The following is a 26718-nucleotide window of genomic DNA, read 5'->3' on the forward strand; positions in this document are numbered from 1 at the left end:
ATATATTTTTTAAATTAATTAATTAATTAATTTATTTTTGGCTGTGTTGGGTCTTCGTTGCTGTGCGCAGGCTTTCTCTAGTTGCGGCGAGTGGGGGCTACTCTTCATTGCAGTGCGTGGGCTTCTCATTGCGGTGGCTTCTCTTGTTGCAGAGCACGGGCTCTAGGCACACGGGCTTCAGTAGTTGTGGCACGTGGGCTCAGCAGTTGTGGCACATGGGCTTAGTTGCTCCGCGGGATGTGGGATCTTCCCAGACAAGGGCTCGAACCCACGTCCCCTGCATTGGCAGGCAGATTCTTAACCACTGTGCCACCAGGGAAGTCCCCACATATTTTAAGCATGATTACACTCACAATGCTTAGAGGCTATCCTATCTCTGAAGTGTAAGTATGGCAGTTTGAGAAAACCACCAGAGGAGTTCTTTATATTGACAAATTATAATTTCTTCTCCCAGAAATGTTAATGCAAAGCTTCTGGATGGTGTTTTTGAAATTCCTTAATTAATTTCTTTTTTCGTTTCAAAGAGATGCTGGGGTTACTATTAATCTCAAGAGCCAACTGGTGAAGATATTGGCTTGTCCTTTCCTTTTGTTTTTCAAACTCCTTGTATGTCAAGCGTTGGCAAAATGTGAAACCTAAAAAAAAAAAAAAAGTACAATTGGAAAAGCAAGTTAAAAAAAGAAAAACATGAAAATGTACTTATCCAAACTGGCCTTATCCTGGACTTCTTTTCCCCAAAATATGGTAGATAACATTACTTATGCTCATATTCTCTTTGCTTCAGAGTAATATTGTTTCTTTACACATGCTCTATTCTTTAGCAAAACATACACTGTCGTATTTTGCAAACATTATTTTATTTGATTTCCAAAATAAATCCATGAAGTAGGAGAACCAAGGAACTACTATCCTAGTTTCAAGTGGAATACACAGGAATTTAAGTGAAATGGCAAACAAATTGGAGGTGAAGGGGAGAAAAAAGTTTTCCTTGACCTTCTTATGGTCCTTGGCTGGGTCTGAGAAGTAAACTGACAAAGACAGATTAACAGGAGAAAAGCATACAAATGTATTTAGTGTAAGTTTTATGTGACATAAGAGCCTTCATAAGGAAATGAAGACTCAAAGAAACAGACCTATGTACTTTTATGCCAGTTTGCTGAAGAGTGCACAGTCCTGGAGGAACGTGACAGGTTAAGGAGAATGATGTAATCGTAATAAACTGGGGAAAACTTAGCAAGGCCTGTTTGTTCAGATTCTTCTTGGCCTCCCTTTGTCTTTGGAGCTAAGGATACTCCTTTCCTCTGGGTATAAGGAGGGCATCTCTCATATGAGGGTTTTATGGCCAGTTTCAGGGAGGAAGGACAAGGGGGAAGTAGGTCAGAGCAACCCTCCTGCTTCTGCATTTTCTCAAGCTCTTTCAGATTAAAATATTCAGTATGTCAGGTGCCATATTTTGGGGTAGTGTGTCCCGAACCCTATCAGAAGCATGTACAAAACATGGACAAAGAATTTCATGAACATGAGCAGTGTTTTTTCACTGCTCTGTGAGCTGTCTTAGCATGTACAGTCAACCAATCAACCAAGCCTCTCCCTACGCTGATCTACAGATGGGGATGCCTTAGCCTCCAGACACACCAAAGCAACTCTCAGTCAGGGTAACCTTTGAAATCCTAAAGCCCATTAATATTCGGGGGTTTGCCTATTTTCACTATAAACAGCTTCACTTAAACACACCTATGGTGACACCTGGAATTACACTGCCTCTGAAAACTTAAAATCCTACACCTAACTCTCTATTCAGAATCTACTGTCCTTCAAATACTAATATAATAATAACTTACGGGACTTCCCTAGTGGTGCAGTGGTTAAGAATCCACCTGCCAATGCAGGGGATATGGGTTCAAGCCCTGGTCCGGGAAGATCCCACATGCCGCGGAGCAACTAAGCCCGTGTGCCACAACTACTGAGCCTGCGCTCTAGAGCCTGCGAGCCACAACCACTGAAGCCTGCGTGCCACAACTACTGAGCCCACGTGCCACAACTACTGAAGCCCACGTGCCTAGAGCCCGTGCTCCGCAACAAGAGGAGCTACCGCAATGAGAAGCCCACACACCGCAACGAAGAGTAGCCCCTGCTCACAACTAGAGAAAGATGGCGCACAGCAACAAAGACCCAACACAGCCAAAAGTAAATAAATAAATTTATAAAAAAAAAATAATAGCTTACAATGAGTGCTTACCATATGTCAAACTTTTTGTACCTTTTCTCATTATATCTTCAATGTTCTAAGGTGTAAGTGTGCAGGTATCATTATTATCAGCCCTGCCTTATCGATAAAGAAACAGAAGCTTGGACCACATGGCTGAGCTAGGATCTGAACCTGGGATTGTCCCAGTCCCAGGGTTTGGGGTCCCTATACTATGCCATACTGCCTTTAGCTCTGTCACAACTCTCGTCACTCTCAGAGCGATGTGCCATTTTTCTTTGTTCATCATCTCTTTTTTCCCATCCTGAGTCAGACACATATCTGATCATCTGAACCACTTTCTCACTAATTTGTGTCCTCAATTTTCTTGCACTCCAATCTTTCTGCAACACCTGACAAAGCAAAATTTCAGCCCTTAATCAATGCTTGAATCCACCTTTTACACTTGAACATTCAAGTAAATAAGTGCTGCTGAGAAAATTACACTGTCCAAATTGGCATCACTAAAATTTATAATCTACTTCATCTGGATCCTCAGAATTACTCATCAGTCCATTTATTTGTCTTTTCTCAACTGCTTTTCCCATTCCCTGTCTATTTCAAACTACTCCCTTTTTCTCATGTCATCCATTCAATGGTCCCCCTACAACTCCTCAGACAATAGGGTCTCCTCCTCCTACTTCGTCAAGGAAAATGGATTCATCATTTAATGATCTCCTTCAACTTTCTACCTTGGACCTACACATTTATTTATATCCATACACACTGTCAGCTTTACTCTTCATATCCCTCCCCTGTTCGAGGCAAACCCTTGGTCCTGTGCCCTTGAAGACATTTCCTCCTGCCTCCTCCAGGGCCTGGCTCCATCAGTAATCTCTTTTGACCTCTCAGCTGGTCATTATGCTCAAATCTCTGGCTTGATTTAGCATCGCCCCAGTTATTCCCAGCTTCTCTCTTCCCTTCTTATCATAGATCCACTCTTAATCTCTTACCCATTCATTCCTTTTCATCCCACTTGCAACCTGGCTTTTGCCTCTCAAGCTACTAAATCAGCTCTCACTAACTGGCTCCAGAGAGTCCGGAGCAGTCCTGATCTGCTGCCACATGCAATCCTCCTCTTTAAAATGTTACATTTCCTTGGCTTTATGAGAACGACTTCACCTCATTCCCCTTCTAACATTTCTTCTCTGTCTCAGTCACAGGTTCCTCTTTACTCACCCCTTGATGATTAGTGTTCCTTGATGTTTTATCCTGGACCTCTTATATTGCTCAACATACTCTAAATGACCTCAATTTCCACATGCTCCCAGATATTTAGTTTTAGTTCATATCTTTCCCCTGAACTTCAAAATTGCACATCCAGCTGCTCTGCTGAAAATATCAACCAGAATGTCCCACACATATCTTAAATTAAAAGGTCAAAACAGATTCAGTCATTTCCCTACACATGTTCCTCTCCTCTGTTTTTCTATCTGAATTGGTGGCAGTCACCTCACCTGGAAACTTGAGAATTATCTTTGAGTCCCCTTTCTCTCGGACCCCCAGATGCAATCAAGTGTTGCCAATTTTACCTCCTAAATATTTCTCAAACCCGTCCCCTCCTCTCCATCCCTCTTGTCTCTGCTACAGTACAGGCCTACATGATTTCTCACTTGGACCACTGTAGTAGTCACCTAACTAAGAACTCTGCTTCCAATCCCCCTGGCCAACCCATTCTCCAAACTGCTGCTAAGCACTATCTAAAATATAAATCTAGCCATAACACTTTTTAAAAAATAAAAAATGCCTCCCCAGCTGCCTAGTGAATTCCTTGGCTGCTAAATGAGGCCCTTCAAGATCTGACATCTATTTCTCTAGTTTCAATTCCTGCCACCGCTCAGCTGTAATTTCTAGCCCGTACCTATTTTTGCTCACAATGTTCCTCCTGTCCAGAATATCTTCCCCTTCTCCACTCCTCTGGTTTAGCTTGCATCTAATTCTTTAAGACTCCTACTAGGTATCATCTCCTCCACAAGCCTAGCCTGATGCCCTCAAACTAGGTCAGGTAATCCTCCTCCTCCAGTCTTCTATAACCTCCTCTGGCTTGAACATATCCCTCTTATATTTTATTATGATTGATTTATAAATGGTTGTCTCTCTCATACATCAATTCTTTCACTGAATTAATTTATTCAACAACTATCTATTGATATCTATAACTACTAAGTGCCAGTTGCTTTTAACATGGAACATAAACTTATTGCGATCAGGGGCATTATCTTATACATCTTGTATTTTGTGGTGCTTATACAAAGTCTGGCACAGAGTAGATCTTCAAAATGTTTAGTGAATAATTGAATGGATGGATGGATGAATAGTTGATATCAGGAACATTTTAAATCAACACATGAATTTCAAGTAATCAATTCAAGCATGCAGAAAAGAGCATACAACACAAAACATAGAGACAATTAAAAAATTCAATTAAGTTGTATACTGATATAATCTGACAATTTTACTGAATAAGGGATAAACTTCAAGAAGAGACGAGAGTTAAGCTATTTAGGGAAAAATATTATTAGATAACTCTTCACTTTCCAAGTGCTTATGGCACACGGCACAATGCAAAGCACTTATATTCATTATCTCCCTTTAAGGCATATTGTTGAATAAATGTTGGATGGAAATAAATGTTAAAATGCCTACAATTCCTCCATTTTCCTCAAAGCCAAAACTAATGAAAAATTGAATGTGAAAATCTAATATAGTATGGCAGCCAAATGAAGTTTATCTTGAAATTAGTCAGATGAGATCTAATCTAAAAAGATTCCAGATGTTAGGTTCAGAATACTTCGTTAGTATCTCTGTTTAACAGCATCAAACAGACAGTATGCATGTGGCAACAGACCTGTGGCCATATGCCCTATGTTCGAAGAAGGGAATGGGAGGAAATGGCATCTATTAGCTGAGAAATTCCAAATAATCCTGGCAAATAAATGTATGCCCTACTCTATGAATACTTTTCTAGAAATTAGTAATGCCTTAGAAAACTTTTTTTTTTTTTAAGGAAGAAACGTTACCTACATTTCTAGTTGGTCAAGTTACATAATCTAAGTTTCAGTTCTTACCTATAGAATGGGGTAATAATAATGCCTACATAATAGGTTATTGTGTAGAATAATTTCATAAATGCATGTTAGTGCTCAGCACAGTCTGACACCAAGTAGGGTTTAATATTAGTGTCAATTAATATTAAACATCAATAGTACTTAATATTTAAATAATAATACAATTTAAATATAGTATCTATGATTTATAACAATGTTATATTATTATTATTTTTTTAAATTATGAAATCTCAGTTTGAGTTTTTTTAATATATAAATTTATTTATTTATTTATTTATTTATTTATTTATTTATGGCTGAGTTGGATCTTTGTTGCTGCGTGTGGGCTTTCTCTAGTTGTGGCGAGCGGGGGCTACTCTTCGTTGCGGTGCACGGGCGTCTCATTGCGGTGGCTTCTCTTGTTGCGGAGCACGGGCTCTAGGTGCACGGCTTCAGTAGTTGCGGCTCGCGGGCTCTAGAGTGCAGGCTCAGTAGTTGTGGTGCATGGGCTTAGTTGCTCCATGGCATATGGGATCTTCCCGGGCCAGGGCTCAAACCCGTGTCCCCTGCATTGGCAGGTGGATCCTTAACCAGTGTGCCACCAGGGAAGGCCCTAATGTTATATTATTAATATAAATACTAAATATTTAACAACTACGAGGTAGATACTGTTATTCTCATTTTGGAGATGAGGAAGGTGAGGCACAAAGAGGTCAAATAATTTGCCCAGGCAATTTGGCCCTAGCACCCAAAGTTATACCTATTACTTTATTTTGTCTCTCACATGACAATCTTAGGAAATTTGAATTTTAAATATTTTATGGTTTAAAGAAATTAAAAATTAAGGAATCAGATCAGTTGCCACAAGACATGGAGTAAAAAGAATCATGGCGCCTTTTCAACTGGGTAGGGGGAAGGGTTTAAGCTTCTCCTCTATAAAAACTTTGTCATTTCCTAGAAAAGAGGAGCGAAAGAGAGAGAGAATGAAAAACAGGAGAAAGAAAAACAGTGTGCACAGGAGCAAGGAAGCAGGCAGGTGGGTAATAAATGGAGGGGAAGGTGAGACCTGGGAGCAGCAATGAGATATAGTAAGTGTTTACCTTTTTAGAAGAAAGGTAATCAAACAAAGAGCTTCCAAAAAGAACTAGAGAAGAACTTGCTCTGGAGATATTAAAAAATAACCTTAATGTAACCACCTTTTATAGCATTATATATTTATTACATACTCACCCTTGGCTCCTTTCCAACTTATGTGGCTATAACAGTCACTTAATGATAAAGAAAGAATAAGACTTTATCAATACCTGATATAGCATCTGGATCTTCTCCATGTAGAAGCTTCTTAAGTTTCTTACTAACCAGATCCAATAAAGTAACTGGTGTCTACATAAAAACAGATATTTTCAAATTTTTAATATGAATTTTTTTCTAGCCAGTAATCCAATATAGAAAAAAACAAACCTCAATATTTTTGACCAAGGCATAGGGGAAGAGGATTGCAGATGGGGAGAGGGGGCGGGTAGCAGAAGGCCTCTGAGTTATGAAGGGTATAAATACTTGAAATTCTTTTTTAGAATTCTTAAAATTCTATATTCTACTCCCACATATGTAGTATATCTGAAACTAGATTAACCAATCATTAGTGCAATGTTCTCTTCTAATAATAAAAATTATTTGTACTTCCATAACAGCACTGGTCTAAATAATCTTACATTGTAATTACATGATCCATATGTAAATAGTAGCTCTAAAATACATAATAATATCATTCTCTTAAAATGGATAAATACTCCTTTTCCAGTTTTGGTTATACAAAGGAAATCCCAGATTATAACATGTATCTGGGGGAAATAATTCCTCAGCTAATATTGTTACAGAGGGCACCCCCTAGACCTACCAATGTTGAACCTCATATCCACATAGTTCCTTCATCTTGAGCCCCAGGGTACCTTTCCATGAGCTTCTATTGTCCTGAAAATTTACAAACATGAAGCCATGCCCATAAATTCATTCTGTCATTCAACAAAAATTTAGTGAATGATTTCTATGTTCCAGGACAGTTCTAGGTGAAGAATAAGCAGATCTAGTCTGAACTCACAGAATTTACATTCTCATGTGAGAGAAAGACAATTTCAAAAAATCAGCAAATACATAATATAGTTTCAGGTAATGATAAGTGCCATTAAGAAAGCATAAAGCAGGATAAGAAGCTAGAATGAAGAAGATGGGTAGCTATCTCAGTAAGGGAAGGCTTCTGTCTTACTGAGAGGGTATCATTTTGAGCAGAGGCCTGAAATGATGTGAAGGAGTGAGCCATAAAAAGACTTGGGAGAAAATGTTCCAGACATACAGTAGACAACACAGGTAAAGCCCTTTAACAGGAAAAAGCTTGGCATGCTCGAGATCCCCTATTATAAATACCGACATCTCAATCTCCCTGAAATACTTCATTCCCTAATCTCCAGAAACCAGTCATCAGAGCCCCTTCTCCCTGCTTCCTGAATCCCATACCCCCACTTCCTCCAGCCCACATCAAGTTCCTTTTCTCCCTTTGTGTCCTGCCACAATATTTGAACCAGTATGTTTCTTTACGACACTGCTAGTTCTGATATGAGGGGGAGGTAAAAAATGAAAAAAATCCTTTCTAAATTCTCAACCATATGTAGGAAAGAGGAGAATTCATTTACCTAGAGGAGGAGGCAGGGTGAGAAAGTAGAAAGTGGAGAGGCTAAGTGGTAAGGAAGAGGAAGGGAGAGAAGATGTTCTTTCTAAATTCCTGGTTGGAATCTGGGACCCGTTTCACAACTAAGCTATAAACATGAATTTTGGTTTAGTGACTGTAGAATTAAACATGTAACCTGAGCCCTAATCTCCATTTATTATATTTTTTGATGAAAAACTAGGTGCAGAATAACAACTTTTTTTTTTAAACATCTTTATTGGAGTATAACTGCTTTACAATGGTGTGTTAGTTTCTGCTGTATAACAAAGTGAATCAGCTATACATATACATATATCCCCATATCTCCTCCCTCTTGCATCTCCCTCCCACCCTCCCTATTCCACCCCTCTAGGTGGTCACAAAGCATGGAGCTGATCTCCCTGTGCTATGCGGCTGCTTCCCAGTAGCTATCGGTTTTACATTTGGTAGTGTATATATGTCCATGCCACTCTCTCACTTCGTCCCAGCTTACCCTTCCCCCTCTCCATATCCTCAAGTCCATTCTCTATGTCTGTGTATTAATTCCTGTCCTGCCCCTAGGTTCTTCAGAACCTTTTTTTTTTTTTAATATTCCATGTATATGTGTTAGCATACGGTATTTGTTTTTCTCTTTCTGGCTTACTTCACTCTGTATGACAGACTCTAGGTCCATCCACCTCACTACATATAACTCAATTTCGTTTCTTTTTATGGCTAATATTCCATTGTATATATATGCCACATCTTCTTTATCCATTCATCTGTCGATGGACACTTAGCTTGCTTCCATGTCCTGGCTATTGTAAATAGAGCTGCAATGAACGTTGTGGTACATGACTCTTTTTGAATTATGGTTTTCTCAGGGTATATGCCCAGTAGTGGGATTGCTGCATCCTGTGGTAGTTCTATTTGTAGTTTTTTAAGGAACCTCCATACTGTTCTCCATAGTGGCTGTATCAATTTACATTCCCACCAACAGTGCAAGAGGGTTCCCTTTTCTCCACAACCTCTCCAGCATTTATTGTTTGTAGATTTTTTGATGATGGTCATTCTGACCGGTGTGAGGTGATACCTCATTGTAGTTTTTATTTGCATTTCTCTAATGATTAGTGATGATGAGCATCCTTTCATGTGTCTGTTGGCAATCTGTATATCTTCTTTGGAGAAACGTCTATTTAGGTCTTCTGCCCATTTTTGGATTGGGTTGTTTGTTTTTTTGATATTGAGCTGCATAAGCTGCTTGTATATTTTGAAGATTAATCCTTTGTCAGTTGCTTTGTTGGCAAATATTTTCTCCCATTCTGAGGGTTGTCTTTTCGTCTTGTTTATGGTTTCCTTTGCTGTGCAAAAGCTTTTAAGTTTCATTAGGTCCCATTTGTTTATTTTTGTTTTTATTTCCATTTCTCTAAGAGGTGGGTCAAAAAGTATCTTGCTGTGACTTATGTCATAGAGGGTTCTGCCTATGTTTTCCTCTAAGAGGTTTATAGTGTCCATTCTTACACTTAGGTCCTTAATCCATTTTGAGTTTATTTTTGTGTATGGTGTTAGAGAGTGATGTAACTTCATTCTTTTACATGTAGCTGTCCAGTTTCCCCAGCACCACTTATTGAAGAGGCTGTCTTTTCTCCATTGTATATTCTTGCCTCCTTTGTCATAAATTAGTTGACCATATGTGTGTGGGTTTAACTCTGGGCTTTCTATCCTGTTCCATGGATCTATATTTCTGCTTTTGTGCCAGTATCATACTGTCTTGATTACTTAGCTTTTTAGTATAGTCTGAAGTCCAGGAGTCTGATTCCTCCAGCTCCGTTTTTCTTTCTCAAGATTGCTTTGGCTATTTGGGTTCTTTTGTGTTTCCATACAAATTGTGAAATTTTTTGTTCTAGTTCTGTGAAAAATGCCATTGGTAGTTAGATACGGATTGCAATGAATCTGTAGATTGCTTTGGGTAGTAGAGTCATTTTCACATTGTTGATTCTTCCAATCCAAGAACATGGTATATCTCTCCATCTGTTTGTATCATCTTTAATTTCTTTCATCAGTGTCTTACAGTTTTCTGCATACAGGTCTTTTGTCTCCTTAGGTAGGTTTATTCCCAGGTATTTTATTCTTTTTGTTGCAATGGTAAATGGGAGTGTTTCCTTAATTTCTCTTTCAGATTTTTCATCATTAGTGTATAGGAAGGCCAGAGATTTGTGTGCATTAATTTTGTATCCTGCTACTTTACCAAATTCATTGATTAGCTCTAGCAGTTTTCTGGTAGCATCTTTAGGATTCTCTATGTATAGTATCATGTCATCTGCACACAGTGACAGCTTTACTTCTTCTTTTCCGATTTGGATTCCTTTTATTTCTTTTTTCTTCTCTGATTGCTGTGGCTAAAACTTCCAAAACTATGTTGAATAATAGTGGTGAGTGTGGGCAACCTTGTCTTGTTCCTGATCTTAGTGGAAATGGTTTCAGTTGTTCACCATTGAGAACGATGTTGGCTGTGGGTTTGTCATATATGGCCTTTATTATGTTGAGGTAGGTTCCCTCTATGCCTACTTTCTGAGGGTTTTTATCATAAATGGGTGTTGAATTTTGTCAAAAGCTTTTTCTGCATCTATTGAGATGATCATATGGTTTTTCTCCTTCAGTTTGTTAATATGGCTTATCACATTGATTGATTTGCATATATTGAAGAATCCTTGCATTTCTGGGATAAACCCCACTTGATCATGGTGTATGATCCTTTTTATGTGCCGTTGGCTTCTGTTTGCTAGTATTTTGTTGAGGATTTTTGTATCTATGTTCATCAGTGATATTGGCCTGTAGTTTTCTTTCTTTGTGACATTTTTGTCTGGTTTTGGTTTCAGGGTGATGGTGGCCTCATAGAATGAGTTTGGGAGTGTTCCTTCCTCTGCAAACTTTTGGAAGAGTTTGAGAACGATGGGTGTTAGCTCTTCTCTAAATGTTTGATAGACTTTGCCTGTGAAGCCATCTGATCCTGGACTTTTGTTTGTTGGAAGATTTTTAATCACAGTCTCAATTTCAGTGCTTGTGATTGGTCTGTTTATATTTTCTATTTCTTCCTGGTTCAGTCTCGGAAGGTTGTGCTTTCCTAAGAATTTGTCCATTTCTTCCTGTTTGTCCATTTTATTGGCATATAGTTGGTTGTAGTAATCTCTCATGATCCTTTGTATTTCTGCAGTGTCGGTTGTTATTTCTCCTTTTTCATTTGTAATTCTATTGATTTGAGTCTTCTCCCTTTTTTTCTGATGAGTGTGGCTAATGGTTTATCAATTTTGTTTATATCCTCAAAGAACTAGCTTTTAGTTTTATTGATCTTTGCTATCATTTCCTTTGTTTCTTTTTCATTTATTTCTGATCTGATCTTTATGATTTCTTTCCTTCTGCTGACTTTGGGGTTTTTTGGTTCTTCTTTCTCTAATTGCTTTCAGTGTAAGTTTAGGTTGTTTATTTCAGATTTTTCTTATTTCTTGAGGTAGGACTGTATTGCTATAAACTTCCCTCTTAGAACTGCTTTTGCTGCATCCCAGAGGTTTTGGGTTGTCGTGTTTTCATTGTCCTTTGTTTCTAGGTATTTTTTGATTTCCCCTTTGATTTCTTCAGTGATCTCTTGGTTATTTAGTAGCATATTGTTTAGCCTCCATGTGTTCGTATTTTTTAAAGATTTTTTCCTGTAATTGATACCTAGTCTCATTGTGTTGTTTTTGGAAAAGATACTTGATACTATTTCAATTTTCTTAAATTTATCAAGGCTTGATTTGTGACCCAAGATATGATCTATCCTGGAGAATGTTCCATGAGCACTTGAGAAGAAAGTGTATTCTGTTGTTTTTGGATGGAATGTCCTATAAATATCAATTAAGTCCATCTTGTTTATTGTATCATTTAAAGCTTGTGTTTCCTTATTTATTTTCATTTTGGATGATCTGTCCATTGGTGAAAGTGGGGTGTTGAAGTCCCCTACTATGGTTGTGTTACTGTCGATTTCCCCTTTTATGGCTGTTAGCATTTGCTTTATGTATTGAGGTGCTGCTACGCTGGGTGCATAAATATTTACAATTGTTATATCTTCTTCTTGGGTCGATCCCTTGATCATTATGTAGTGTCCTTCTTTGTCTCTTGTAATAGTCTTTATTTTAAAGTCTATTTTATCTGACATGAGAATTGCTACTCCAGCTTTCTTTTGATTTCCATTTGCATGGAGTATCTTTTTCCATCCCCTCACTTTCAGTCTGTATGTGTCCCTAGGTCTGAAGTGGGTCTCTTGTAGACAGCATATATACGGGTCTTAACAACTGACTTTTAAATGAGCTTTTAGAATATATTTCATTCAAAATTCATAAATGGGGGACTGCTTCTACTCTATACACTTAGTACCAACTTCTCTAAAATAATGGAAAAGTAACTTCAGTTAATATTGACAGAACTGCTATAAAATTCAAACCAATATGTTTCTAATGACATGAGATAAATTTTTTACACAAAAAAATTAAGAAGGGAACAATTCTTTATAGAGGCTTTGGAGAAATAATGCCACTAAAAGTAACACTGTCTGGTATTAAAATATACTAGTGAGGCTAAGAAATAATCTTTTTCTAAGACCTTTCAAAATATATCAACAATCTGACAATATCTTAGTAACTTATTTGCTACTCCTCTGTTTCAAGTCACCATATCTCTTGCCCAGGTTATTACAACAGCCTCCTAAAAGGTTCTCCTGCTTCTACCTTTGCCCCTCTATAATCTGTTCTCAACACAAAAGCCAGAGTTATTTTCATAAATATCAGTCAAATGAGGCCACTGTTGTGATCAAAACCTTTCATGATTCCCCATTTTATTCCAAAGAGAAGCAAAGTCTCTCCAGTGGCCTACATGGGCCCCCATATCTCTCACCTCATCTCACAACACTCTCCCACCTGCTCACCACTTCCTTGCTGTTCCTCAGCACCCAGGCATGCATCACCTTCAAGGCCTCTGCTCTAGGAACCATTTTCTCTGCCCCAAACCACTTACCCCCACCTTCATGGCCATTTGGTTGACTCCTCCCCCTTCCAGTCTCTGCTCAAATCTCATTTTCTCAGTGAGCCCAACCTTGGCCATGCTGTTTAATAGTGTAAGCTCCTACTAACCTCCACCGTGGCACCCCAAAATCCCCTTAAACTGCTCTTTATTTTCTATTGCATTTATTGCCTTCTAGCAAACTATATGATGATGATTTATTGTGTGTATTTTTTTTTACTGTCTGGGTTTCTCACTTGGATATAAGCTCCTCAAGGGCCTGCATTCTTGTGTTTTGTTTGCTAGTGTATTCCAAGCACCTAAAACAGTGTCTGGCACAGAGAAATAGGTTGAAGAAATTAATCAATATATTTGCAAATATCAACACTGTTTTAACTCTGCTTTCTTCTCTTTAGCGGGTGTGGGGAAAGAGCATTCCTTCAAACTTTGTACATTATAGGTACTCAGTAAATTATTTATTAAGTGAATTATTTGCTTTTTGTCTGACAAGTAGCTTAGTAATAAATGTGCCCAGGCAAAATGCCAGATACCTTGAAGAGCTCAGAGTGGAACTCCAGTAGAAACAAGACTAGTTGTTCTGCCCGTACTCTTAATAATGATTTGGATTGCAAAACTGCTTTGGCAAGAGTTTTCAGGACCACCGTTTTGTTATCAAACTGTAAACAGAAAGAGTAACATTAACTTGAATCATTTTTATTCAAAAAAAATAGCAGAAGATTGTAAAAGTGTTATTGCAATTTTTTTCACCTGTTTTTGTAATTTGTAGGCATTGGGTTCTGATGCAATCACCATAAAAGTGAGTAGCCGTCGTAATTCTTCTCTAACATTGGGCAACAACAATCTTAGATATAGTTGTGTTGCTTCAAGTGCTTCTGTTCTTTTCTCATTTTCTGTTACATGGGTTACAAAGAAGACAAAGCAAGGGACAAAAGAAAACGAGATTATAGTACATAGCAGTCAATTAAAATGCTATGATACTGTATTTGGTTTGCAGATTCTTTTTTACACTTGAAAGTTTTTATTAGGAAATATTTCAAACACACAGGAAATTATCTATATAATATGCCAAACACCTGCATAATTATTTCCAGCACTGTCAAACAGTAATTTGTTTTTAACATGAAATTATATGGCCACCTACAGAGCTAAAAAAGAGACATGATGTGTCACTCAATTTTTATTTTGCTAAAAGGTCACCAAATTAATACAATATTTCCAGATACCTCAATTCTCTAATCCTCTAGTACTATATCAAAATGTTTCTTAGAATGTCCCTGTGATAGAATTACCTTAGATCTAATTGCTATACTACAGTATTACATTTGATAGTACAATTTACATGGCAGGCCAAGTGAATTGAAAAAAGACTCCATGAAGTACTTTGACATCATAGAAAAAAAATATTAAAATGCAATACTCATATAATACATAAAATTTTCTGCAACTTGTATTATTAAAAAAGATTATGCAGGGCTTCCCTGGTGGCACAGTGGTTGAGAGTCTGCCTGCCGGTGCAGGGGATACGGGTTCGAGCCCTGGTCCGGGAAGATCCCACATGCCGCGGAGCAAATGGGCCCGTGAGCCACAATTACTGAGCCTGTGCGTCTGGAGCCTGTGCTCCGCAACAAGAGAGGCCCGTGCACCGCGATGAAGAGTGGCCCCCGCTTGCCGCAACTGGAGAAAGCCCTTGCACAGAAACGAAGACCCAACACAGCCATAAATAAATAAATTAAATAAAAAAAAAAAAAAAAAAAAAAAAGATTATGCAAAAAAACTGAAGTTTAAACATCTCTTACCTAAAAGTTCTATAATTCCTGAATGAATATCAAAATACTCATCAGTTAATAAGCAATCTCTCTCTTGATTATAATATTTTACTATGACATCAAAGAGTAACTTCTTCTGTGTATTCAATCTTGTCTCTTCATTTATGTTTTGTACTAACTGCTGGCTGACAGTAACTATTAACTGGTCAGGGAAATATTCCAAGCATTCAATTGCTGCATTAAGCCAGTTATCAATCCTGGAGGTAAAAAACAAAATAAAATAAATCAATGGTTAACGTTTCCATTTAACTGCCTAAAACATTGTTTGATAAAACAATAAAATCTAGTTTATAATTAACCAAGTCTAAAGAAGAAACTAGTTTTGAGAATCTTTTTAATAATTTTTGCTGGATGACTGAAGGAGTAAATGAGAGGGAATAGCTTTTCTCCTCACCACATACCACCACACCTTTCTGTACCTTTACTTTCAAGGAATTAAAATATTTGTGGGCCACCTTTTCATTATTTGTTTCTAACTTTGTTAAATTTTGTTCAGAGGAGTTCATCTGTACTGTTCCATTCCACTGGTGTTTCCTCTCCCCTTTCCCACTCTGATCATTAGGTGCATATGGTTCTATCACTATTTGAAAATAAGATACCAAATATTTCCCCCATTAAGATGCACTGTTTATCCCACCACACACTGTTTTCCCCTTTTTTATCTCCCGACCTCAATAACATAAGCAACTTAGGATCCTTTCACTCCTCCCTCCTTTCAGTGATGATTTTGGAAGGCCTTTAATTCCCCCTTCTCCTCCACCTTCCCCACCCCCAGGTTTTGCTGAGATAGGTTAGTATTTATCATAATTTCCCTTAATACTATGTCCTTCTTTTTTGATATCTTATTTAGCACACTTATATTTTGTACATTCTCACACAGTCTTACCATATCAACTTCGAATATGTTGTGTGCACATGTGTGTTTGTATGCATGCACATATGTGGGTACAAAATTAGGGAGAAGAGAAAATAGTGAGAGCGCACAGACCAAAGTTCATTGCCTACCAATATTTCCTTTCCTCTTCATCTGTCTCCACCTTGGGGTTCTGGTTATTTCTTTGTAGTCAGATTAAAATCTTTCCTCAAATATTTTCCTAGGAGGGGGTTCCTGAGTGATATATTCTATGAATTCTCGGTGATCCTCAAGTATCTTTCCTTCTTCCCTCCTCTTCTCTTTCCCCTTCCATTTCCTTTTTTCTCCCCACCCCCACCAAGCCCTGTTGAATGGAATATATTGCCTAACATGTGTGACTTATTATCGTCTAGCTCCTAGTGTTGCAGATGAAAAAATTGATGACAGTTGGATTGCATTTCTCTTGCAGATAACCTACACTTTCCACTTGGAAGCTCATAAAGGCTGACTGGCTGCTGTCTGTTTCCTGCAGAGGCACCTAAAGAAATCCTGTTTCTTTGCTGGTGTCCCTATATTCTCCCTGACTCAGGGGCTGGGGAAGACTCATTTGCTGGGTCTTTCTCGGCCTGTTGAATTAGAAGCAAACATGTCATGTGCAAACAGGACAATGGTTGACTATCTAAGTGGGTTCACAGGTCTCTGATCATCAAGCTCTTTGTAGGATCTGAAGCTTTCTGGTTCTCAGGTTTGGAGTCTGATGTTCTTTTCTTGTTTGGTCCATGTGGGAGAAAGCATCATATCAGTTCTCTTTGCTGGAATCTCAACAGTACCCAAGATCTTATACTTATGGTTCCTAGCAACTGATTTATGATAGGGCTTATTTCATTGGACTGAGCCACAAATATTGTATTAATTTGGTGACCTTTTAGCAATTGTAATGTTTTGTTTCATGAATGTCTCCCCTACTAGACTGAGGATTCTCTTAAAGCAGGAATAAATAAACTGGTAGAAACCATGGTGGTTGTTACTTTACGGTTATAAAATGGAAATAATAGAACTTTGAAAAAACACTCAGGGCTGGTGCAGGGAAAGAATGATGGACAAATCATGCCTGAACTCATATGAATGAAACCACTCAGATTTCCAATAATCTTCTCACAGGTCATAACCAGTGACTTTCTATTTTAGATCAAATGAGAATTCACAGTGATTAATTTTTAAATCAATGATGGTGTCTGCTCATACATATGAATATGTTCTCACACCTTAAAATACCAAGGGCAAAATATATGAAAGAACATTTTAGTTATAAATTGACAATAAAAATGGTCACTCACTCAAGTAGACATAAGCTTGGAATAACCTCTCTGTCGAGGCAAGTGTTTGAGATAACAAGATCTTCCTCTTTACTTAATTGGAGATTTTGTGTTTTAACTGGAGGCTCCAAAATATTTTCTAAGAATGGAATGTGAATCAGTTGAAGAATACGTAGCAATGTTTGTTGTTTCCAAACATCTTCCACGGCTTAGAAAGAAAAATAATATAACTATCATACTAATAAATAACATATACATATTCAACCAGTATCATAGAATTCTTCTATTTCTAGTAATACAACAGAAAAGCTACATAATATAATGGATTAATTTGTTAGGACAATTTAAATTTGCTAAATTACAATTTTTCTTTTCAAGATTGACCTTTAAATAGACATCAGGGTTATGAGCCATATTGATTTTATTTTCGGCTAATTATAAAGTGATATTATCTAGCTTTTAAGGTGATCAATAGGTTAATTCCAGATATATAAAAAAACTACTGGTCCTGCTTATAAATTATTTTGATGATTGGAGAGAATGAGATTACTAATTATTTATAATTTTATTCAAAGCAGAGATAATTGTAGTTAAATTGCTTTGAATAAAAATACAGTATTAGGTTAATTTTAACTTGGGTTTCTGGTCATTCATGTTAAGAGTTAATAAAGTTTTTCATTATCCTAATTATCAGATCATCATTAATATTTTGTTTTTCCTTTAAATGAAACAAAATTACAAAAGCAACAGCTACAGTAAATCTCTTGTGGAGCTTTACTGCCAGTAGCCTACGTATTAAATTTGGACCATAGTCATGATTTGTTTGATTATAAAGTATTTTGAATAGAATTAACTTGTATAAAAATGGGAGATTTCATATAAAATTCTGGGTTTCAAGCTTCTCTTTAAAAATATCTTAAGAGGGCTTCCCTGGTGGCGCAGTGGTTAAGAATCCACCTGCCAATGCAGGAGACACGGGTTTGAGCCCTGGTCCGAGAAGATCCCACATGCCGCATAGCAACTAAGCCCGTGCGTCACAACTACTGAAGCCTGTGCTCTAGAGCCTGTGAACCACAACTACTGAGCCCGTGTGCCACAACTACTGAAGCCTGCGCACCTAGAGCCCGTTCTCCGCAACAAGAGAGGCCACCGCAATGAGAAGCCTGCGCACCACAACGAAGAGCAGACCCCTGTTCGCCGCAACTAGAGAAAGCCCACAAGCAGCAACAAAGACGCAACGCAGCCAAAAATAAACAAACAAATAAATAAATAAGAAAAAACAATCTTAAAATCTCATAACACTGGGCTTGAATTAATGCCTGACCAAAGTTAGCTGATATGAATTAGTGGCTACCCTATTTGCATTGGCATGTCATTTCCAGCTCACCACAAACCCCACCACTTCCTACTGTATCCCAAACAGTGAAGTTGAGTGTCAGCTACCATTTTCATGGTATTGTCCTGTTGGTTTTGTTACAGTAGAAATTAATTTCCCTATAGTTATATCTCTTCCTTAAGTGGGAAAAGGAAAAATAGCCAAGAGGGCCCTACATTTCAAGCAAAACAACAATTTTTCCTCCACGTTTGAAAATGAAGTACTCACCCGCTCTCCAATCTGCCTGGCTCCTAAAGGCATCTGAGTTTACTACTTCTGAGTTATTGGCCCCAAATAAATCAAATTAACAATCTTTTAGTAAAGACTTGAGATCATAAGTAGCCTCTAATCAATCAGTCCACATTTGTAGATACCAACCTTTGGGCACAGCACTGAATGAGGTGCTAGAAAAAGATACATATATAAAAATAGTGGCCCTTCAGCAGCCACACCCTATGTAAGGAGGTAAGGATAGCCACATATGAAATGGATGAAGGCAAATTTTATCAAGTGACCAAGAAGTATGAATAGATATATTATGAATACATCCAAAAGTGGAAACAAGACTATTCTTAGCAATAGCATCAAGACAGAACATTCATTTACTCAAATATTTATTGAGACCTGTTTTGTATTAGGCACTGTTCTAGGTTCCAGGGATATAGTGGTAACCAAAACAGGCAAAATCTTGGCCTTAATGGAGCTTATATTCTAGTGGGGAGAGGGAGGCAGGCAATAAATAAACAAACAAACAAAAAGTGAAATATGTGGTGTGTCAGCTAATAGTAAGTTTTATGGAGAGAAATTAAGCAAAAAAGGAGATTAGACTACATTAGGGGGTTAGTGTTGCAATTTTAAATAAGATGTGTGGGAATTATCATTGGAAAGATATTTGAGCAAAGACCTGAAAGTGAGGGAGCAGAGAAATGTGCATGTCTAGAGCATACTAGCCAAGTGCAGAGATGATAAATAGAATAGCTAGCTCTGTGTGAGGAAATTAGACTCAAGAAGGATACTGTGGCCACACATATAGCCACCACCGTCATCTTAATGGAGCACTTCATACTCAATGATCACTGTGCTGAGTGAAGGGGATCCAAGGGGATAGACTCTACATTTGAAGAGCATACAATCCATCCAGCGTTTAGCATAGCCTACACACACACACACACACACACACACACGTGCATGCACATGCACATATGCACATATATGTACATATGAGTGTATGTGTATAGACGCATAAATAAAAAGAAAATATTTATAAAAGGAGGAGGCTGTCTGTGAGCCATTCATCCACTAAATGTAACCTTCCAACAGCTAAGCACTGGGCCATTCAACAGGGATACAACAGTGAACAAGGCAAGGACTGTCCCTGTCTAAGTACCGCACACTCCAGTGGGAAATAAAGACACGTAAACAGGCAATTTCATTCAGTGTGTAAATGTTTTGGTGGGAGAAGTACAGTGTGTTCAGTAGGAATCAAACTTTGTTTCAGCTGAGGAAACCTTTGAACAAACATATTCTTCTGGAAGTCAGGTAAAACAGATTAATAGTGGAATTGCTCTAGGTGATATTGGCATTCCCCTGAGACCTACCCCACAGAGGTGAGGTGAGGGAGAGGTTCTGCACCTTTAGAACCCCTCACATTTCTAAAACAACACACATATATTTCAAAAATATTAGTCATTATATTATCAGTAAGAAACACCTGTAAAAAATAAATCTCAGCAAAGGTGGTTCACCTTAACTCTACTAGTCACACAAATACAAATTTGCAAAAAGCCTGCAGTCCTGGGAATGCATTGCTTTACCACTGCTGGCAGATTTTTCAACTCAATTCAAGTGAAGTTGGTTTCTCAGTTCTTTGGGAATTAAGAAATGACCTTTCTCAAAAAAAAAGAGAAACTCCATACTTTTATTTCTTGGCTAAAATGTATATAGGTGTGTTGCCAACTGCATACCTTTAACCAGCCATATTTTTCCAAATAGAAAGTGGCTTAAATTTTCTTGTTGGCCAGCTAATTATTTAATCTTATAAAACCAGATAGTTTTATATCTGAGGCGGTGGCTTTTGTGCTTGAGGATCATAGAAGAATCAGATTTCAGTGGATAATAACAACAACAAAAACTCCTTTCATGCCTGATTTGTTAGAGTTTAGAGACACTTCCAAATGCACTTTCTCCAAAAAGTTTTGGTATGAAAACGTAAATTCCAAAAAAGTTAACTTTTTTTAACTCATTAAGTACAAGAACAACCAGCCAATTTTAAAGTTAATTCTCTTTTGCAAGCCTTTTTACAAAACAAAAAACAAACAAACAAAAAGCCTACCCTAGCAGATTCAAGACTTTTGAACATAAAGAGATTTCCTATTAGTAATTTATTAAAGACTACGTCTCTCAAAACTATGTTTTATTAGAGAGAACAACTAAAATAGTTTTTTGTGTTTCTCTGTTCTGAAGGCTGACACATTCAGTTGCGACAAAGAGCAAACATACCAACTAAGAGCAAACATACCAACTAAACATAACTTCAGTTGTACCCATTTTATAATTTACAATACCTTGTTGCAACAATAATGATAAAACACTGGGTAAAAGTATGGAAATCTAGGTCTGAATCTTGATGCCATTAGTTAACTGTGGAAACTTGGCAAATTATCTAACTTCTCTGAGTCTCAGTTTCCTTGTCTATAAAATAAAAAATATGAACTAAATTAAGTCTAAAGTAAAGCAGTGGTTCCAAGACTTGGCTGACTTTTGTTTTAACATAATGTCTCCTTTTTTAGGGAATTCCTTGGCGGTCCAGTGGTTAGGACTCGGTGCTTTCACTGCTGTGGCCTGGGTTCAATCCCTGGTGGGGGAACTAAGATACTGCAAGATGCACAGTGTGGCCAAAAAAACCAAAAAACAAAAAACTCCTTTTTTAAAAAGCAAAACTTAATAGTTACTGTTGTGTGACTTACTGTTTAAAATCTCTGGCTAAACACACTAGTCTTAAAACTAAAGAAATTCCTGTTTTCACCTAACATCTTTTTGTTAAATATGTTACTCATAAGAGTATATAAAAGTATATGTATCATTTAAAGAGTTTGGGAGATAGATGCAAGAAAGGGAAGAGGCCTAAAACCCTGTTTTCCTTTGTAGAAAATTACTAGATGTCCCTAAAACTGAAAAAGCATGAAGTAGCAGTATAAGCATGACATTTAGAGACGTGAGATACATTTACAACACACATGAATTACAATTTATATGAATTATAAATGGTTGTCTCTGGAGAGGGGGAAATGGGTGAGAGGAGAAGGGTAGGGAATTATTATTTTTTAGTAACAAAACCTGTAGGGCTATTTGAATGTTTTACATTATGTGCATGTATAACAAAGATAAAAATTAAAATGTTTTAAAAAGTACATAAGAGTGCCAGCTTTCCTTCCCTACCATGTCTTATTTATTTATTTATCCTTCTGAGTCTCAGTTTCCCAAACTATAAAACGGAAGTTTTACCCCTCACTTTACAGGGCTATTGTAAAATTACAGACAATAAATATAAAATGCATAACAAATTGCCTGGCCCAGAGAAAGGCCCAATAAATGAAAATTACTTTTATGAGCATCTTTACTGATAAATTATATCCATCTTTAGTTAGAAATTTCTAGAAGTACCCTATATCCTCACGGGAAAATGATGAGACAAGTTTTTCTTTTTCATTTGTAATAGGTAAAAACTGAACTTTTGTTGGCTCCTCTTCTTCAGCCTGTCCTCTAAATATTAATCTTTCTCGGAGTCTTCTTCTAATCCCTCTTCTTTTCTCACTCTGCACCCTTTCTTTGGGCGCCGTGCATTTCCCTTATCACACTTATCCTAGTTATTGTTGATAACCTTTGCTCCTCCAGTGTGCAAATCATGCTTGTCTTACTTCCATCATGGTTTGACCACATGCAGTAAAGCGTGTAACCATTTATGAATTGTGTATGCATCCCTCCTAATTGCCCTGGGTATGGGGCTCTTCTTTCAACTGTTAAGTTGCCTTATAAGGACAAAACCACAAGTAGATGAAGTTAATGGTAAAGAGAATTAGAGCAATAGGTAGCCTAGCTAGTTTGTTCTGAAAGGCAAAGAGTAGGGAGATGTTTGGGAGGAGATTATACAATGGGCAAAGGATATGCTAATAAGAAGATGGTCTTGCATTATAAATAATAAGGACTGGTAATGAGTTTGCATGTTTTTTTTCTGGTAGTAAGGACTGTAGCACCTCCAGTTAATCTGATCATGGTCATTGTAAAAAAAATACACTAAATGTTATTGGATCTACATTGCCTTACCTGTCTTGTCTGATGCAATCACTATGTAGAAGGAAACTCTTTCGGGGAGAGGAGTAGAGAGTCAGTACGCCAAACACACTACTTCTATTGTATCTGAAAAGTCAGTTCTTGGAGACAGTAAAAAGATCAGTGGTTGCCAGGGGGGTAATGGGGAGGGAAGGAGGAACAGGTGAAGTAAAGAGCATTTTCAGGGCAGTGAAACTATTCTGTATGATACTATAATGGTGGATACAGTCATCATACATTTGTCAAAACCCACATAATATACACCACCAAGAGTGAATACTAATGTAAATCGTGGGCTTTGGGTGATAATGATATATCAATGTAGGTCCATGGATTATAACAAATAACCACTCCAGTGCAGGAGGTTGACAGTGGGGGAGGCTGGGTATGTGTGGGGGGCAGGGGGCACATGGGAACTCTCTGTACTTTCTATTCAATTTTTCTGTGAACCTAAAACTGTTCCAAAAAGTAAGGTCTATTTAAAAAAGTCAGCTCTTCTTACAAAGTTCAGAAAAAAATAATGAAAACTGAAATTACCTTCTTTTGAAAGTGGAAGAACAGGTTTGTCAACTGTGATGTTTGGAGGTAAAGCCAGAGTCCCACTCATTGTATCAATAAGTTCCTCAATTCTTTCCTCACCAATCTCTTGTGCTAGAGGATTTGAAATCACTTTGCCTTCTGGTCTGTTAAGAAATAATATGTGAATTTTTCCATTACATACAGGACCAAAATTTCAAATACGCATTTTAATTTACTTATTAAAACTTATTTATACATTTCCTATTTCCAAAAAAGATGTCAGGCAGTTTACAATAAAAGATACAAGTAATAAATGTATTAAATAACAGAATATCACCAGAAGAGGATGTTAGGATTGTAAATAAACAGAAAAAAATATATGTTAATTCTAAGGTTATCATGGCTGCTGTAACAGAGTAGAAAATTTTTGCTCTAGTTTCGTTTCCATAACTTTGGCTTTATCTACTTTGGCTAAGTCATGTTTCAAAAATTAGGAAGCATATAATTCATCAGAGGAGATAAAGTTTTTCCTGGTACAAATTCTGAAATATTTATGTGATCATGTCCTCCATAACAGTTTTAGAGCAAATGCAGAAAAGATTAATTTTTACATGGCTATTTCTTTTACTGACTTCTGAAAAAAACAGAAAGCATAATATTCAAGGTTTGCTCAATGAAGACCGTTCTGCCAGCAACTAAAAACAATATATTACAGTATCTTGGTTAACACTAACCTTAAAGATTCCTTTGCTTTTATTTCATCATTTAACCCAGTCTCAGAATCCTTTTTTCTTTTGCAAAAAACATAAGATGATTTATTCCCTAGAAACCTGTAGAGACTATTGTTTGAATCCTCAAATTCCAATTCCTTTTCATTTTTGAATAGCTTCATTCCTACTGGTTCAAATACTTTATGGTTCATTAGAACTTGACAAAGACGAACTCCTTTAAGACGAGAGATATCATTACTACTCAGGCACATATTTTGCATAAGATGACTTAGTACTACATCAACAGCATCAGAACCAGTAAAACAGTCTTTGTATGTTCGTAAATGATGCCTCCTTCTTTTTGTTTCCACTTGAGTCTGAAGGGAGTGAATAATACCATCCCATAGCTGAGTAGCTTGAAAAGGACCAGAGCATCCTGAAAAAAAAAAATTAAACATATGTTTCTAACAAATTTAGATTACACAAAAATATGTAAGTTTTTTTGTTTTGGCAACCTTATGCTTTTTTATGGCATATCTGCTAACAATGCCTTTCTTAAGTTTCTTCTCTTCCCATCTTGTGTAAACTATAATATGTTTACTAAGTTTGCACATGTTCGTCTGCCAATAAAATCAGAGTAAACCTAGGAACTTGCTTTACTGATATGAAATATACTACTATGTGAATTTATACATCCTAATGTTACATGCTTAATAACTAGCTAGACTTAGTCTTGAAGAATACTATTTCAGGCTACATTTAAAAGGAATGTATACACACGTTGGAGTCTTGATTATTACAGAGATGTGGCTTCACCAGACTCTGCTTTTCCTTTCTTCTTTTTGCCTTTTTGAACAATGACAAGCATTGCATGAAAGAAATCTATGGCAAAGAGCTGAAAAAACTAATCAATTTATCTGCCAGCTGTTCTTCTTGAAAAATAAAAGTTTGTGAGGAATAATGAAAATCTGAAAACAATGAAAATGTCCAGTGCCTGGGGAATAGTTAAGTAAATTATGGAATAGCCTTATTATAGGATATTAAGCAGCCATTAGGAAGAATGACATTTATAGCATGGAAGGATTTCATTAAGTAGTAAAAACAAAAAAACCAATGAGGTTGGGCAGAACAATTTATATACTATCATCCTAGTTATGTAAAAATGAATTCCCAACCTACATACAAATGTATGTAAATAGAAAAGTCTGGAAGGATAAACCTCAAAGTAACGTTTAGGAAATAGGTGTAATGAAAGGATACTCACTTTTTATATACATATTTCCAGTTTTTATAACGTACATATATAATTTTTTCAATTAATTGGAGACAGTAAAATTTTAAAATTGAGATATAATTCACATTCCACAAAATTCACCCTTTTAAAGCATACAATTCAATGGTTTTTAGGTACATTCACAAAGCTGTGCAGCTATCTCTATTATCTAACTCCAGACCATTTGATCACTTCAAAAAGAAACCCATACACACATATACACTCTTGATACTATGTATAAAATAGATAACTAATGAGAGTATACTGTATAGCACAGGAAACTCTACTTATTGCACTGTGGTGACCTAAATGGGAAGGAAATCCAAAAAAGAGGGGATATATGTATATGTATAGCTGATTCATTTTGCTGTACAGTAGAAACTAACGCAACATTGGAAAGCAACTATACTTCAATAAACATTAATAATAAAAAAATAAGAAACCCATACAGTTAGCAATCACTGCTCATTCCCCTCTACCCCAGTAAATTTTTATTAAAATTTTTTTAATAAGATAAGGGAATACGTTGAAACATCTAGAATGTTGTTTCTAGATTTTCGTTGTTGTTGTTAGAATCTGAGAATTTAAGCTCTTTCTTCCTGTGACTATGAATAACTGGAAACAGGATGTCCAACTTTACAAAATGGTCTGATGTTTAGGACAGAAATAAAAGCCCATCACCTTCAAATGCCTTCTGTAACAGAAGCTGTCTATCTGTCTGTCCTTGAACTATTGGCCCGAGACACTGTGGACAGTGCATAGACAGGAGTAGGGCGTGGAGGGTGAGGAGTGGAAAAGGGGAGGGGTTGAGGAGGGAGTAGAGACTGGGGTAGGGTAGGGTGGGGTGGATAAAGCTAGGAGTCTATGAGCGGAGGAGACAAGGGTATTTTCCATCTGCCTCTCTAAGCGTCATTAAACAAGTAGGCTAGGTTAAAGAAATAGTCCTCGTGCTCAAGGACTTGCCATCTAGTACTTTTAACCCCTTGTTGTTCTAAGTGTAGCCCGCTGACCAGCAGCAGTGGCATCATCTGGGAACTTATTAGAAACGCAGAATATCAGACCCTACTCTTGAATCCAAACTGCATTTTAACAAAGTTCCCAAATGATCTGTGTGTATATTAAAGTTTGAGAAGCACCGCTTTCCAGGACTCCCCAAGGAGAGTAGCTCCTGAAAAGGCCCAGTGCCCGTTCAGCGGGACTGAGAGAGCAGGTGGGCCGGGAAAGGGGTGGGTCCAGGAAAGGGGCGGGCCCCAGAGGCCTGAGGCGCAAAGTCCAAAACGCCCGCTCCCCTCAGCCGTCCCCCGCTTCGGTGCACATTTGGTTAGGATCTAAAGGGGTACCTGTCCTCCTTTTCCGGCAGAAAACATCTCTAGGGCTCACGAAACTCGACACACTCCGCCCTGGGCCGGGAAGCTGGCTCTGGCTGCCAAGGCTACGGAACCGCGGAGTCAAAAGAACCGCCATAAGCTCGTCCACCGGGCTCCTCCCCCGGC

At 37.5% G+C, this 26718-nt stretch overlaps 1 protein-coding gene across 1 annotated transcript; it reads right to left on the reverse strand.

The window, feature by feature from the left end:
- Positions 1 to 267: 267 nt before the first annotated feature.
- DEPDC4 (DEP domain containing 4) lies at positions 268 to 26708 on the reverse strand. The gene is made up of 9 exons (XM_036866022.1): positions 26566 to 26708; positions 23977 to 24388; positions 23261 to 23406; positions 17041 to 17227; positions 14821 to 15047; positions 13772 to 13914; positions 13555 to 13680; positions 6597 to 6675; positions 268 to 635 (listed from the first exon to the last, which is right to left on the reverse strand). Exons 1-9 carry the CDS (start codon positions 26687 to 26689, stop codon positions 460 to 462), a joined length of 1620 nt encoding a protein of 539 aa, XP_036721917.1. The 5' UTR covers positions 26690 to 26708; the 3' UTR covers positions 268 to 459.
- Between the last annotated feature and the right edge of the window lie 10 nt (positions 26709 to 26718).

The sequence above is a fragment of the Balaenoptera musculus genome, chromosome 10 (assembly GCF_009873245.2).
Source record: "Balaenoptera musculus isolate JJ_BM4_2016_0621 chromosome 10, mBalMus1.pri.v3, whole genome shotgun sequence".
NCBI lineage: Eukaryota > Metazoa > Chordata > Mammalia > Artiodactyla > Balaenopteridae > Balaenoptera > Balaenoptera musculus.